The 16150-nt window shown below is 37.7% G+C and overlaps 1 protein-coding gene across 1 annotated transcript in view; it reads right to left on the reverse strand.

The window, feature by feature from the left end:
* Window positions 1–15894, reverse strand: part of ORC5 (origin recognition complex subunit 5) — a 138820-nt gene extending 122926 nt beyond the window's left edge. Inside the window, exons 1-3 of the mRNA XM_029910799.1 lie at window positions 14991–15894; window positions 11359–11451; window positions 3962–4159 (exon numbers count right to left, since the gene is read on the reverse strand). Of these exons, the coding sequence (XP_029766659.1) occupies window positions 3962–4159; window positions 11359–11451; window positions 14991–15101 (402 nt within the window). The 5' untranslated portion in view covers window positions 15102–15894. The remainder of the gene's footprint in view (window positions 1–3961; window positions 4160–11358; window positions 11452–14990) is intronic.
* Window positions 15895–16150: the final 256 nt, after the last annotated feature.

Here is a 16150-nt window from a genome sequence, read left to right on the forward strand (position 1 = left end):
TTTTCAAATATTTTGTTGCAGAATTTTTAAATTTTTGGCGCAGAATTCCCTTAGGAGTAAAGAGTCTAATTTTCTTCTGTGATAATGTATTTTGGCCTCAAAAATTATGTCCAGAGATTTACAAGATTCTTTGTATTATTATGTGGAAGCCCAATACTGCTCCAAGAAATAACTAAAAAAAAAATATGTGGTAACTATTTGTAAATATCAACTTTTTAAATGGGGACAATTGCATATAAACAATTACTATATTTTATATCCTCAAGAGAGAAATGGAGGCTTTACCCAGAGTGAAAATACTGCTGGTTATAATTCATTAAAGAATTCTTAAGCTTAACACAGTTACTACCTTGATTGAAGAATAAAAGAGGGAAAACATAGGTTTATTTTATGTTCCACTTACTATGCTGAATTTAACTATCGATATCCAAGTTGATTATTTCTTTTGGATTATTGTTGCTGTAATATTACAGATCTGTAGAGGATTGTATGATTCTGTTCTCATTAATGGGTTTATTTTTTTCAAAAAGTTTTGTTTTTGATTTTTTTTTCCAAACCATTGAAAGGCATGAATCTTCAGGATCACACAATACTGGGATGGACATGATACAGCAATACCCCAGTTACAAAGGCTCCTGTTATTGGAATCTGTTTTATTCAGGTAGTAAAGATTATATTATCCCAAGATTTCAGGCTGAAGTCTGTGATTGGACCAGAACTCCAGGTTTCCCAGAACAGATACCTTAACTGCTCGAGTTTAATCGGAATTCCTTACAGAGGGAACGCATGCATTTTTAACTAACCAGATATTCACTAGTGTTCCTTTAACAAACTCCCATGTAACTGTTAAAAGTTTAGCATCAAACTTCTAAAAACTTGAATTAAGCATGTGTTAAGCAACTGTTTTCCATAGGCTGCTAGTGTAAAGAGACCATGGCATATCATGTTAACCAACACTGTCTCATTGTTTATTTGTACTCCCCCAGCTGTCTATATCCATGTGTCTCTTGTCCTATACTTAGATTGTAAGCTCCTTTGAGCAGGGACCAGCTTTTTGTTCCATGTTTGTACAGTGCCTAGTGCAATAGGTTCCTGGTCAATGACCAGGGCTCCTAGGTCCCACTGTAATACAAAATAATAAAGTGGGAAGCAAACAAATTGGAATGCCTTTGTCCAAATCCATGTCCAAATTGGTTGATTTGGCTTTTTCAATTATGACTAAGCGATGTATAGCTTCTAACAATGCACAGCTAGGGTCCAGTCACTGAAAAGATATATAAATGAATCTCCAAGTCACTTTCTATATGGCCCCTCTGCACCATAATACATACCCAAAGGCTAACATCCCAAACTGACTTAGGGCTGGTCCACACTGGGGCGGTGGATCGATATAGGAAACGCAACTTCAGCTACGAGAATAGCGTAGCTGAAGTCGACGTTTCCTATATCAAACTAAGAGTACTTACTTCGGGTCCACACGGCTCAGGCAGGCTCCCCCGTCGACAGCGCTTCCTCCTCTCGGCGAGCGGGAGTTCCGCAGTTGACGGGGGAGCGCTTCTGGGATCGATCTATCGCGTCCAGATGAGACGTGATAAATCGATCCCAGAAGATCGATTTCTACCCGCCGAATTAGGCGGGTAGTGTGGACCAGCCCTTACTAAACTATTAATGAAAATATTAATCATTGTCTATTATACTGAAGAGATTCCCTCTTCAAACTTATTTTTTTCTGGCACAGTAGTACACAAAAAAACAGATCAACACATCAGACTAGGTTTTTTTGTAACAGATAATATATAGTGATGACATAGCCAGTTGTATGCTAGTACATCTCTACCCCGATATAAGGCGAACCGATATAACACGAATTCTGATATAACGCAGTAAAGCAGTGCTCCAGGAGGGCGGGGCTGCGCACTCTGGCAGATCAAAGCAAGTTCTATATAATGCAGTTTCACCTATAACGCAGTAAGATTTTTTGGCTCCGTTATATCGAGGTAGAGGTGTAGTTGTTGGTGCACCTCTAGTGGCTCATCACCCACACACTCAAGTACCAACAGCAAGCCTATAAATGCAGATGTTATGAAGCCAACCAGTAAGCAATATAGAATAACTTTTGCTAGATGTTTTAGCTTTTTTTTTTTTTTTAAATGTTTCTACAATTTCATTGTTAAAACACATTAAAGAACAACACTAATTCTAAATGTAAGAATAAATACAAGTCATATCAGCACCATCTTTCAAATAGGTAGAACAAATCATTTTGTCTTCATGCTCAGTACCTGTTCTTGGATTAAAAAACATTTAGAAGTCTTTGATTGAGAGCAACCATTTATCTTAATTTTCTCTGACTTAATGAGGGCTGAAATATTTTAAATTATTTACCCCAGAAATGAAATAGAATAAAATTAGTTTTGCCAGTTTATGCTACCAGTATACAGTTCTGTCATCAATCTCAATTTAAACCATCCTTTAATAAATCCAGAGGAGACAGGTTAATTCCCATAAATTGATTTCTGCCCCAATTCCTGTCTGTTTCCATGAACAACAGAGTTGAAACACGCTAATTTAACACTTAATTCTTCTCATCTAGCAACATTTTACCCAATACAATTGATCATTTCACAGTATTTAATGCCCTGTCTTCCAACATCAATTTTCAAGTAACTTCTAATATTCCGAGGGACAGTAACGCTAAATAAAAAGTAAAATGTTCCTACGGATATTTAAAATCAAGTATTTTCCCCTCTCTAAGTCATATACCAATATGAAAGCAATGGTGTTTTGTAAAATTCCCTGGAACATTATTTCAATCTTACAATCATATTTAAGAATATTTGTTTTACTTTTGTAACTACCTATTAAAAAAGTTCTAACCTTCCATGTTCTTTAAATATTCAAACTTTATTCAAAACACTCCTGTATAAAGTTACAAGATATTAATGCAGTCACTAAACAGAATATGAACTTCATCAACTCAATACTGTATCTATTTTGAAAAAATATAAAACATTTAGCTGTGCCTGCAAAATTACCTGAAGAAGATGTTTAAACATGCTTATTTACTTCTTCCTTACTTGACTTCAAGTAAGGCAAAACACCACACTCAACTGGCTAGAGGGAATATTTTAAAAAAAAGTCTTCCAGTGGCATCAAACTTGCAATTTGAACACCTTCAATTTTAGTCACATGGTCAATTCAGCCTCCTTTAACAAATCTTTAGTTCCTTTTCCCCCAAAGAAAATACATTCTGGAGAGTGTGTCCACTATTTATATTATTTCAAGTTCTCTGCTACTACAATTATGCTTTATGCATTATTTTTCACTTGGAATACAACTATAGTATTTCTGCTGGACTTCTTCCTCCACCCACTGTTCACATGATCTACAAAATTTTGTCAAGTTAACTTTTCTCCACACTGGCTGCCTTTACAGGTAAGAATTGAGTTTTAAATCTTGCTACTGAAGAGAGTTCAGCAGCCCTTTTATAAAGGGAACCAATCAGCATGACCTCTAGATTAAACCTGTGCTAGCCTAGCTACCCTCTCCACTTGGGTACTCCACATGTAGCTTCCCCTATTCGGTTTCTCTCTAGTAGAACTATCTCCCAAAAGAGATTTGTGAGGTTCACTCTCTACCTAATTATAAATCAACTCAGTTTTCTCGACTGGCAACCTTTGTTAAAATGTTGCTTAGTTAACTATTTAGCACGATCTACTATTAGTATTTGCATGTGAATGGTTTTATAAAAGTAGGCATATAGAGCCTGAGCAAACCCCAATGAAATCAACGGAAAGAATTTCATTAATTTCAATGATCTTTGAATCAGGCTCATACAGTACAATACAGAAATCCTATGTAAATTGATGAGCAACACCTATATTTTCATACATAAAGGAACTCTGATAAATACATTTAAACAAAATAAAAATAGGAGAAACATGCAAGTTAAATTACTTACAATATATACTGTTTGATTCTGTAGATCTTGAGTAATAATTTCTTGCTTAAACAGACGTACAAAGTCATTAAACGTGTCACAGGGCACATGAGAACCGTGTTTATTTTCAGATGAAAGGCTCTGCAACTGGGTCAAAATTTCCTCTAAAAGCAGCCTTGAAGTAAAGCATTCAACACAGTTCACAAACACATGAGGAAGCTAAAAAATGAGAAAAAAGACAGACAATCTAATTTAGTTATATTGAAAGAAATACAAATGATAAAAAATAATCCAAATGGTTAAAAATCAGAGCTCAATATTCTAATTTCTTTGCTCCCAAAAACAGACATAGGAATAAACTGCATCGCCATCAGCAGGACCCAGTATTTACAGAAATATGATCAATAATGGATTATCATATTTGTAGCAATTCAAAATTTTACATACCACAAAGGGCAAGTAAATAGATTTTTAACCATATTATCTTGTGACAGAGTTACTAATATGAAATATTCAGTGTAAATTATGTTTATGTTTAAAAACCCCTCTCTTCAGAATAACTCAAGAAAAACAAAGATAGATTAAAAAAGTTTTTGATCAAAAATATATTACACATTACTGGGTCAAAAGCATCTGACTCAGGCTGGGCCTCAGACTTCCATTCAACAGTAAAGTTTCATGTAAAAAAAAAAAAACAAAAAAAAAAAAATTTAGGAATTAGTTTAAATAGGAAAAAAATATGCAACTTCCACATACACTCTTGAGACAAGATGTTGATATATACTTCCAATGCACTGTCAGGAGCATGCACCGATGATTTATCTGTGAAAATGAGCTGATGATTGGAAGCATTACATATAGCATGATGTGTATTCAAATACATTCCTGCCATGAGCTTTTACTGTGGCAAAAACTGTGCTTCACTATTTCAGGTTCCCATCTCCTCACTTCATTTCTCAAATCAATTTCTGCAACACTTTTCATTAACAGAAGCCCTGAGATCACCTTACAGCATTATTTATATTGATGTTTCAAGGCTGTTATACTACAATTTAGATTTATCAGTTTGTTTTGGGTTGCAGGTCTGTGTGAACACAGTACACAACTCTTACTTCTTCTGTGTGCTAAGTCCTGTGTAGTCAAAGCATTGAAATACATAAGATTCTTATTTCCGTAAGGTTGTTTGCATATTTAACTCCTTTCAGAGTGGATTATAAAAATGATACTTTAAATAACAAAATAAAAAAATCATAACAAGTTATTTTAAAAAATAAGCCTGTTTAAAATCAAATGTGAATTTAAAACAAAATATGTAAAGGCCTAAACTTATTTCTTAAAACATTTAAATAAAAAATAAAATATTCTGAATCCACGAGCCTTTATGAAAAACTGAGTTGAAGACTGCTTTTCTATATAAAGAAAGAATCAGGGGGAAAACATCTAACTTTTATAGCCAAGCTTCATAAATGTAGCACAATAGGTCAGCCTATTAGGTATATTATTTTTCTAGGCTGACCTGAAATAATCAGTTTAATTCACTGACTACCATTAATCCCTCTGTTTAATAAATCATTTAGTTGTAAATGTGAAACATATTTTGACTAGAGAAGTTTATGTATCCAAAACTTAAGGTTTTGTTTAATAAAAAAAAAAGTTTTATATGCTGTTGTGTGTTTAATTAAACTCCATTTACCATCCTAATGCAGCTTGACACAAATCATGCGCAAAAAGTTAATTATCTAGTAAATAAGCAATAAATCATTCACCATTTTCTAACATACTAAAATGTGCAATTAATAAGACTGAAAATATTAAGATATATAACTTGTTAAATAAATGTACACAATTACAGCATACCCTCCTAGGTAGCAAAAAGAAGTACCAAATGTAGTGTTAAGGCCCTATTTGGTTGTAAAACAACATGGTTATATCAACCAATGAGAATGCACCTCTCTTTAGAAAATAACTGAAGTGCAAATGGAAAAGCTGATTAAAACAAATTTAAATTGAGGCTTTGCACTTGACAATTTAAATCAATCCACCCAGACTCCATGACTGGTCAGAGGAATGAAACTGACCAATTAGAGAGAGAGCACGATCTATGTACAAACTTCACCGGAACACATGCCCCTAATTGTATGAAAACCCAGAGCTCTCCTTATTTTGTTTACAGCAGAAGAGTTCAAGTTTTGTGACTTCTTCCACTGCTTCAGCCATTACTTGGGGGGGGGGGGTAGATCTCAGCACTAAAAACAGCTTTAAAATAAGAAAAAAAGAAAGGGGTGATTTTACTGCTACTTCTAAGTAAAATTTCAGGCCTGTCAATTTTGGCAGTATCTTTTTAATGTTCAAAAGCTAAGGTTATCTGCCTTAATGGAACAACAACATTGATTCCATTTTTATTATTCTGTCACTCACATGTACATAAGGAAAGAAAGGTTACTTATGTAGCAATTGTAGCTCTTAAAATAGGTTCAAGAAACATATGTTGTTCTTCTTCACTGAATATCAAAACCTTCTGGAAAGCAGTAGTCACTAGGACACACACATTCCTTGCAGAACCAAACCTCTCATGCAAGGTTATATATAGAAGCCCCCGTACTGAGCTCATTACAGTCGTTCCACTTCATTAGAACCCACATCAAAGGCTCAGTGGATCTGGGAAAGTGTGGATACATGCTGACAATCTAGTCAAACAATGTTTAGTAGGAAGCATCCTTATTTCCTTTTTAGAGTACTGTAAAGAAGAGCCTCACTCATGGGAGATTAAGTAGCAGTAACCACTACTCAAAGGAGAATTTGTTTAAGACAATTTAAAGAACTGTTCTCGCAAGCTGCACAAAAATCTAGTTGTCATGTCAAGTGACTGATATCTAAGTGTATGGTTTCAATTCAGCATGGCCATCCTGAGTAACTTGGCAACATAGATATTCTTCAGACTATCTGTAGAGGCTACTTTGGACCTAATGGAACATGTTCTAAGTCCCTCACGTATGGAGACACCCACAAGGATGTAATGGTTACGTATACAAAAAACTTTGTCCACGTCAGGAGTATACCTAGACAGAGGCCTTCTCTTGGACTTTCCTAACTAGGGATGTAAATATAGTTTTAAAAAGATAACTGTTTAAACTATTAAAATTATATCATTTAACCAGTTAACCAATTAAAGGGAGAGGGGCTGCGGCTGCTCAGGAACCACCAACAATGCAACAAAAATTCACGTGGTTAAGTGCGCAAACAGGATGCAATTTTTAGCCAAACAAAAAACAAAACAAAACAAAAAAAAAAGTCACGTAAAGGAAGAGGGGAATCAATAAAAGAAGCCAACAGGGTGGACAAAGTTAGGTTGGCCTAGCTCCAAGATTCTCAAAGCTCATTTTATATGACATCTTATTTACCTTATCACATTGCTCAAATCAAACCTTAAACATGCTTATTAACTCACGACAGCAGGTTTGCAAAATGAGCTTTCAATTATGGCAGTCTATTGGGAAGTTAAATAAATACATCAAGGTCCAGTATTTAAGCTTTATACATCTGCTATCTTGCAAGAGGTCTACATCTACCTTAAATTTTAACATCCAACTAATACTGAATTCCATATTCAAACAGGAAATAATATTTGAAACCCAAAACTGAAGGTTTATAATGATACAATTCATCATAATTTAGATTACAACATTATTGAAGTCAATATGCTCCATATTTTGTATTGTCCCATAAATCAGTGAACAACATGGCCAATAGGGCTTCAAGACATTTAGTTAATTTAAAAAAAAAAATCATCCTGACTCACTCTGCTAGCTGTGCACATAGCTAACCAGTGTAACTGCACATCAGGGCACACTGATTTAAATCTACGGGATTAAAACCATCAATTTTAATTAGGACTGTTCATTAATCACAGTTAACTCACGCGATTAACTAAAAAAAATTAATTGTGATTAATCACAGTTTTATTAGCACTGTTAAAGAGAATACCAATTGAAATTTATTAAATATTTTGGATGTTTTTCCACATTTTCAAATGTATTAATTTCAATTACCACACATAATACAAAGTATACAGTGATCTCTCTATTATTTTTATTACAAATATTTGCACTGTAAAAAAAGGATGAATAGTATTTTTCAGTTGACCTCATAACAAGTACTGTAGTGCAATCTCTTTATCGTGAATGCCCAACTTACAAATATAGATTTTGTTACATAACTGAACTTAAAAATAAAACAATGTAAAACTTTAGAGCCTACAAGTCCACTCAGTCCGACTTCTTGTTCAGCCATTCACTAAGACAAACAAGTTTGTTTACATTTAAGAGAGATAATGCTGCCCGCTTCTTATTTAAAATGTCGCCTGAAAGGGAGAACAGACATTAACATGGCACTTTTGTAGCCATCACTGCAAGGTATTTACGTGCCAGATATGCTAACCATTCGTATGCCACTTCATACTTTGGCCACTATTCCAGAGGACATGCTTCCATGAATTATATGTCTCCTGCTCTGTGTTTTACCCGCATTCTGCCATATATTTCATGTTATAGCAGTCTCAGATGATGACCAAGCATGATGTTCGTTGTATGAACACTTTCACTGCAGATGTGACAAAATGCAAAGACGGTACCAATGTGAGACTTCTAAAGATAGCAACAGCACTCGACCCAAGGTTTAAGAATCGGAAGTGCTTTCCAAAATCTTAGAGGGATGGGGTGTGTGGAGCATGCTTTCAGAAGTCTTAAAAGAGCAACACTCCGATGAGGAAACTATAGAACCTGAACCACCAAAAAAGAAAATCAACCTTCTGCTGGTGGCATCTGACTCAGATGATGGAAATGAACATGCATCAATCTGCATTGCTTTGGATCGTTATCGAGCAGAACCTGTCATCAGCATGGACGCATCCTCTGGAATAATGGTTGAAGCATGAAGGGACATATGAATCTTTAGTGCATCTGGCACGTAAATATCTTGCAATGCCAGTGTCATAACTATAAAGGGAAGGGTAACAGCTCTCCTGTGTACAGAGACTCCAAATCCTTTTACCTGTAAAGGGTTAAGAAGCTCGGGTAACCTGGCTGACACCTGACCAATAAGGGGACAAGATACTTTCAAATCTTGGGGGGGAAAGGCTTTTGTTTTGTGCCCTTTGTTTAAGGGGTTGTTCGCTCTTGGGACTGAGAGGGACCAGACATCAATCCAGGTTCTCCCCATCTTTCTAAACAAGTATCTCATATTTCAAACTTGTAAGTAAAAAAGCCAGGCAAGGCGTCTTAGTTTTACTTTGTTTTCTCAACTTGTAAATGTACCTTTTACCAGAGTGTTTATCTTTGTTTGCTGTACTTTGAACTTAAGACAGAGGGGGGTCCTCTGAGCTCTTTAAGTTTGATTACCCTGTAAAGTTATTTTCCATACTGATTTTAGAGAGATGATTTTTACCTTTTTCTTTAATTAAAAGCCTTCTTTTTAAAAACCTGATTGATTTCTCCTTGTTTTAAGATCCAAGGGGGTTTGGATCTGTATTCACCAGGAGTTGGTGAAAGGAAGGAGGGGGGAAGGGTCAATTTCTCCTTGTTTAAGATCCAAGGAGTTTGGATCTGTATTCACCAGAGAATTGGTGAGAGGTTTCTCAAGGCTTCCCAGGGAGGGAATCCATTGAGAATGATGGCAGCGGGACCAGAGCTAAGCTGGTAGTTAAGCTTAGAAGTTTTCATGCAGGCCCCTACATTTGTACCCTAAAGTTCAAAGTGGGGATACAGCCTTGACAGCCAGTTATAGCAGTGCCATGCAAACGCCTGTTCTCACTTTCAGGTAACATTGTAAACAAGAAGCGGGCAGCATTATCTCCTGCAAATGTAAACAAACTTGTTTGTCTTAGTGATTGGCTGAACAAGAAGTAGGGCTGAGTGGACTTGTAGGCTCTAAAGTTTTACATTGTTTTATTTTTGAATGCAGTTATTTTTTGTACATAATTCTACAACTGTAAGTTCAACTTTCATGATAAAGAGATTGCACTACAGTACTTGTATTAAGTGAATTGAAAAATACTATTTCTTTTGTTTTTACAGTTCAAATAAAAAATATAAAGTGAGCACTGCACACTTTGTAGTCTGTGTTGTAATTGAAATTAATATATTTGAAAATGAGGAAAACATCTAAAAATATTTATATAAATGGGTATTCTATTGTTTAATAGTGTGATTAATTGTGATTAATTTTTTAATTGTTTTTTTTTTAAATTGCTTGACAGCCCTAATTTTAATAATGAATTAAATCAGTGAACAGGAAAACTTGATTTAAATTATTTATTTTAATCTTGTTTTGCATTTGTACTTTAGAAATTTTCCTAGAGAGAGAATCATTCACTTTAGTTGGTATATTTTGGTACTTCATTTTGCTAACCAGGAGGATATTCCCCCACCCCCCATTTATATTTATTTAAGCAATTATATGGCTTCGCACATGAGTTATTCAGATTCTTAATTTTTACTTTTGTAAATAATGTTAGAAAATGGTGAATGATGATGCATTTCTGATTACCAGATGATTAATTTGTTACTCAAATACTGTACAGGACCTAATGAAATGGTGCTTTGAACATGATCAGGACTTCTAGGCATCATTGTAATACAAATAGCCAACAACCAATAGCATTTTGGGATTAGTATTTGTAGCATGCATACAAATACAGTTTTATATGCAAATAAAATGGATTGAAAGGTGAATCTCAGCTCAATCAATGAGTAATGTCTTTGTTGCAATTAGTCCAGACAGCCATCTTAGTTTACCACTCCCCAATTAAAAAAAAAAAAAAAAAAAAAACCACACACAAATCCAAGTACACCTCTACCCTGATATAACGCGACCCAATATAACACTAATTCAGATATAACACAGTAAAGCAGTGCTCGGGGGCGGGGCAGGGCTGCGCACTCCGGCGGATCAAAGCAAGTTTGATATAACGCGGTTTCACCTATAACGCGGTAAGATTTTTTGGCTCCTGAGGACAGCATTATATCGGGGTAGAGGTGTATTTTTGTTTGCTTATTGTTTTTTTTAATTTCAAGCCAGGCTTATGATCAACACTGGCCCTTTATTAACGACCATTCACCCATCTTTCTGTACTGGACCCACCAACTCCAGAACATTTCCTTTTATCAATTTTGAATTTTATGAGTTTATTCTATTTTAATTTGCATTATGTTGTGCAGCATCCTTGATGAGAAAGAAGGTGTTTTATGTGACAATCAAGCAATAAATGGAAGAGATACTGTAAGAATAACAGGCAAGAAATAGGAGCAAAATAAATTGTTCTTGCAATTCTCCATCAAATTTAAAGTAGCTAGTTTGGGAACTTTTTTTAATTCCTCATTGGCTCAAAGTGTTTTATGAATACCGTAAGAATTTATTCTTACCTCTAATGTTTCCAGAAGAGTTTGCATCACATAGGTCTTGCCACTAGAGGTATGTCCATAGATAAAGATGGATGGGAAGCTAAAATGTTGACGCTAGAAAAAAAGTTTAAAAATTTTAATACCTAACATTCTCTTTATTTCTGAGATTTAGAGAACTTTGGCTCATCTAGTTTGCTGCCAGAGGAAAACCTTGTTTTAAATTAAGAGACTCAAATACAGAACACTCCAATTAAGATGCAACATGGTATTTTCTCACTTTGATTCTATGGTCCTCCAAACCTGAGAGCAGGGTTCAAAAAAGGCCCTAAAGCCACCACTGAAACTCCCAGATCATTAAGGCTGTCTCTTCATTAGGCAAAGGGTGTGTTCTTAACTCAAGTTAGCTAAACTGAGGTAAAATTCTAGTGAAGACAAGGTAGTTTGTTGGCTTTACTTCAATCTGTTAACTCATAAGAAAATGACAACTGGGATTTTAACTCAAGTTAGCTAACCTGAGTTAGCTCACGTCTTCTCTAGGGACAAAAAAGTGTTCTGGATTCTGCCACCCTTACTCACGTTGAGTAGTAGCTTACTTGTCAAGATGTCCCACTGATAATGATGGCACTAATTGCAGAGTACTATTCAACATGTGTAAAGATATCAGACTCTAGTCCTTTAAGGGTACATCTACAATGCAAAAAACAAGATCTACAGCCTCAGGCTCATACTACAGCACTAAAAATCATAGAATCATAGATGTGTACGACTGGAAGGGACCTCAGTAAGTCATCTAGTCCAGTCCCCTGCACTAAAGGCAGGACTAATTATTATCTAGACAAGGGGTCTCAAACACGCGGCCCGTGGGCTGCATGCAGCCCGTGAGGTAATTTTCTGCGGCCCGCAAGCTCCTCACGTCTCCTACCCCACCCCTGTCCTCCCCCAGCGTTTACCTAGAGCGGCTCCGGCCCGACGCGCACCGGGGGCAGGGCAGGCTCCCTGCCTGCCTGCCCTGCCCCCACGCCGGGAAGCGGACTGAACGTGGGGAAGGGTGGGGCACATTGGTGTGTGTGTTGATGTTGCTTCAGGCACTGCCCCCAGCAGCTCCCATTGGCCACGGATCCCCGTTCCCAGTCAATGGGAGATGCTGGGGGCGGTGCCTGAAGCAACAGCAATACACACATCCTGGAGCGGTGCGGGGGGGGGCAGGGCAGGCAGGGAGCCTGCCCTGCCCCCGGTGCGTGCCGGGCCAGAGCCCGCCCCCCGAACCCCTCCTGCAGCCGAACCCCCTGCCCTGAGCCCCTTGCCACACCCTGCACCCCGACCCCTTGCCACACCCCGACCCACTGCCCTGAGCCCCCTGCCACACCCTGACCCCCTGCCGTACCCTGCACCCCGACCCCCTGCCCCCCAACCCCCTGCCCCGAGCCGCCTGACGCACCTCACACCCTTCCTGCATCCCAACTGCCCTGAGCCCCCTGCTGCACCCTGAGCCCCTGCTACACCCCACACCCCTCCTGCCCTGAGCCCTGTCCTGCACCCCACACCTCAACTCCCTGCCACACCCCACACCCCTCCTGCCCCCCCTGGGGGCAGGGAGGGGGCGGAGTTGGGGTGAGGATTTCGGGGAAGGGGTTGGAAGAGGTGGGGCCTCATGGAAGGGTTGGAGGGCGGCGGGCGCGGGGGGTGGGGGGAAGGTGTCAGTAATGCGGCCCTCGGGCCAATGTACTAGTCCTCATGTGGCCCTCGTGATCATTTGAGTTTGAGACCCCTGATCTAGACCATCCCTGACAGGTGTTTGTCTAACCTGCTCTTAAAAATCTCCAATGATGAGGAATAGCAGTTTAGATGTTCCCGGTTGTGCCGGAGCTCAGGTCCTGAGACCTATCCCTTTCCCAGGTTGCAGAGCCCAAGCAGGAAAGTCTGCACTTTAATTTTTAGCACTGTAGCACGAGTCCAAGTCTGTAGACCCAGGCTCTGAGTCTTACTATGCATTTTGGGTTTTTTTTGGCAGTGTAGATACACTCTCTTTTAGACTCAAAAAGCTGAATATCAACTTCCACCCTCCTGATATTTTCTATAATGGAAAGCAGTTAATTTAGGCTTACAACTTAAAAAAATAGTGTAATTTCTCAAATTACGTAGTGATAAATACAAGTTACAAAAGGGCTAAGACAGAAGATATTAGAACATGGGAGGAGAGAGAGAAGGACAGAGAGGGGGGCAAGCCTCCTCACCCATAATACCTAAAACCATGGTTGTTACCCAGTATTCATGCAATATTTCTCAAGGTAAACTTTATCAAATTATAAATCATTTTAAGGGCTAATAAAAATTAATATCTGAAGCTCTTCCATTGTTTCCCAAAGCCTGAGTAGCCATTTTCGCAGCTCCTGATATTTAAAATTTTACCCAAACCATAAGTATCTTAGGAGCCTAAGTCACTTACATGCTTTGAAAATTTTACCTTCCTGTTAAAACCTATGTCCCTATGATTAAAAAGGATAACCCAAAGCAGTTTAATTGAATGAAAAGGAGGAAGTGCGGAGAAACTAAAAAAATAAAATAAAAATGAGAGAATTGAGATTAGAGGGGAAAGACTGGAAGAAAATATATCTTCAGAATGAACTGTATTTATTTTTTGTCAAAATGTGCCCATTGTAGCTTTAAGGCAGCTGTACATATTTTTTTAAAATTAACTAAGACACCCAAACTGACAAAGTTAACAGAGAAAACATCTTCTGAATAACAAAAACTAAATGCACTCAGATCATGACTTCAAAACAAGTGCCTGAGTAAAGGTAAGTCTTCAATATGTTCTGAAGGTAATGCTTGAAAAATTCACTCTCCAGAGGCAAGCAGGAAGTTTACCCTGGAAAGTATGGGGACAGCCTAAGCCATAAAGATTCTGCAGAATTTAAGCTTTTGTTTAAAAACAAATTAAGCTTCCAGCCTTTATAGCTATAATAAATACATCAAAATCCAGTATTTAAGCTTTATAAATATACTACACCTTGTAAAAATCAAATGCAGTACCAGATAAACTATCAACATCAATTTACATATTGTTAAATAAATGTAAATTGATACCATGCTGCCTTCCCAGAGTCTGCAGATAAACAGCTCCATTGCCTTCGCCACTGCAATAGCTTTGCCAAGCACCAGTACAGTAAAAATTAACACGTCTCTGGTCAGTTTTATAGCAGCTATTCCAGAGCCTTATGGGCAGCAATGAAATTATCAAGAGTCACGTTTCATGTTGTTTCTGTTGGGAAAGCTACCGGCACAACAACAGAGACAGGTACCAGAGTTACCCATACGGGAGGACCACCCAAGAAAAGATGAGTTGTGAGCAGAGTAGAGAGGCAAGGATCTTTCCTATCACACCTCACAGCAGCTAAGAATGACTGGTACTGGAAAGCCAACTAACAGCAGCCAGGAGTGGAAAAATAGCTATAAAGCTCCCCCTTGCTTACAGCAGCTAGAGGATCTTGTGTTTCCAAGTTTATCAAACAAGATCTCAAATTACAATGTAAACAGCTAGCCTAGCTCAGAGTAATAATACATTTAAGTTTGTTTTCAGCCTGTCCGTAAAAACAAACATCTTAGTAGAACATCTATAAATCTACCCAAATACACAATATAGAAAGAGCTACCTCTCCAAATATTGACAACAGTGATGACACTTGGGATTCTCGACAGGGCACCATACTTTCCAGGTGAAGCAAGGTAGCTTCGGGATACTCTGGATGTTCGAAATTAGGCATTTTGATTCAAGTTTCTGTCATCAGTCATCCAACTGCATTTGCATGTCACCTTCCAAGAGGCAAGAAGGATCAAAGCGATGACCTGGAAAATAAAATATTATTTTTTCCATATGTGGAGAAATAAAAGTAAACTAAATAAGAGGTGACAATCTCTTCTTACAATCAGACTTTGTAACCAATGGCAATGATGATTAGTTACTTATATGACGGTAGAACCCAAAGACCTCATTCAGGACTGAAGCCCAATAGTACTGGGCATTATACAGAAATAGAAACAAAAAAGAGAATACCTGCTCTCGAAGGTTTACAACTTAAAGACACAAACAAAAGGGCAGGGGTGGATACAACAAATGAGCAATGAATATGCTGTCACAACTTTGCTAGTTACATGGATTGCAGTTGGTTTTTACTTTATTTTTTGAGGGTAAAGATAGGAAGTAAAGGAGTAGAGAAAGGAAAGAAAAGAAATTAGTCTCAGCTGATCATCTGCTTAGCCATGATTAGCAAGATGAGATTAGTAAGCATCACAGCAGAGACCAGCCTTAAAGAAGGATATGAAGGATAAAATAGTGGCTCTTCAGATATTCATCAGGGAGTTTTCCTTAAGCATAAGGGGCAGCATGGCAGCAAGCATAGAGGTGTTTAAGCAAGCAGCTGATTGGCTGGTGATAAGGGATGGGAACACTTGCAGAGTAAAGGCAGGGGCTGACATCATAATAGGTTACTAAATCAGTTAGGAGATGGGGCTAAGTTATGAAGAGACTTAAAAGGTAACAATAAGAAACTTATATATTTGATGTGGAAGTCAATGGGGAGCAGGTAGACACCTCAAAGAGGGATTCAACGTGATCAGAACGGTGAACCAGAAAAATGATCTTTAATCTGAATAGACTGGAGGAAAGCAAAAGTTACAGCAGTCAAGTCAGGATGAGGGTTTCATGAGTCTTCACTTACTGGGGGGGGGGGGGGTAGATTTTAAAGATTTTTTTTTTAAGCAAGATAAAAAACACAATGGCCCAGTCAAAGATGACACCTAAAAGCTACACTAC

This window comes from Terrapene carolina, unplaced genomic scaffold (genome assembly GCF_002925995.2).
Source record: "Terrapene carolina triunguis isolate 2854851 unplaced genomic scaffold, T_m_triunguis-2.0 Scaffold68, whole genome shotgun sequence".
In the NCBI taxonomy this organism is placed as follows: Eukaryota; Metazoa; Chordata; order Testudines; family Emydidae; genus Terrapene; species Terrapene triunguis.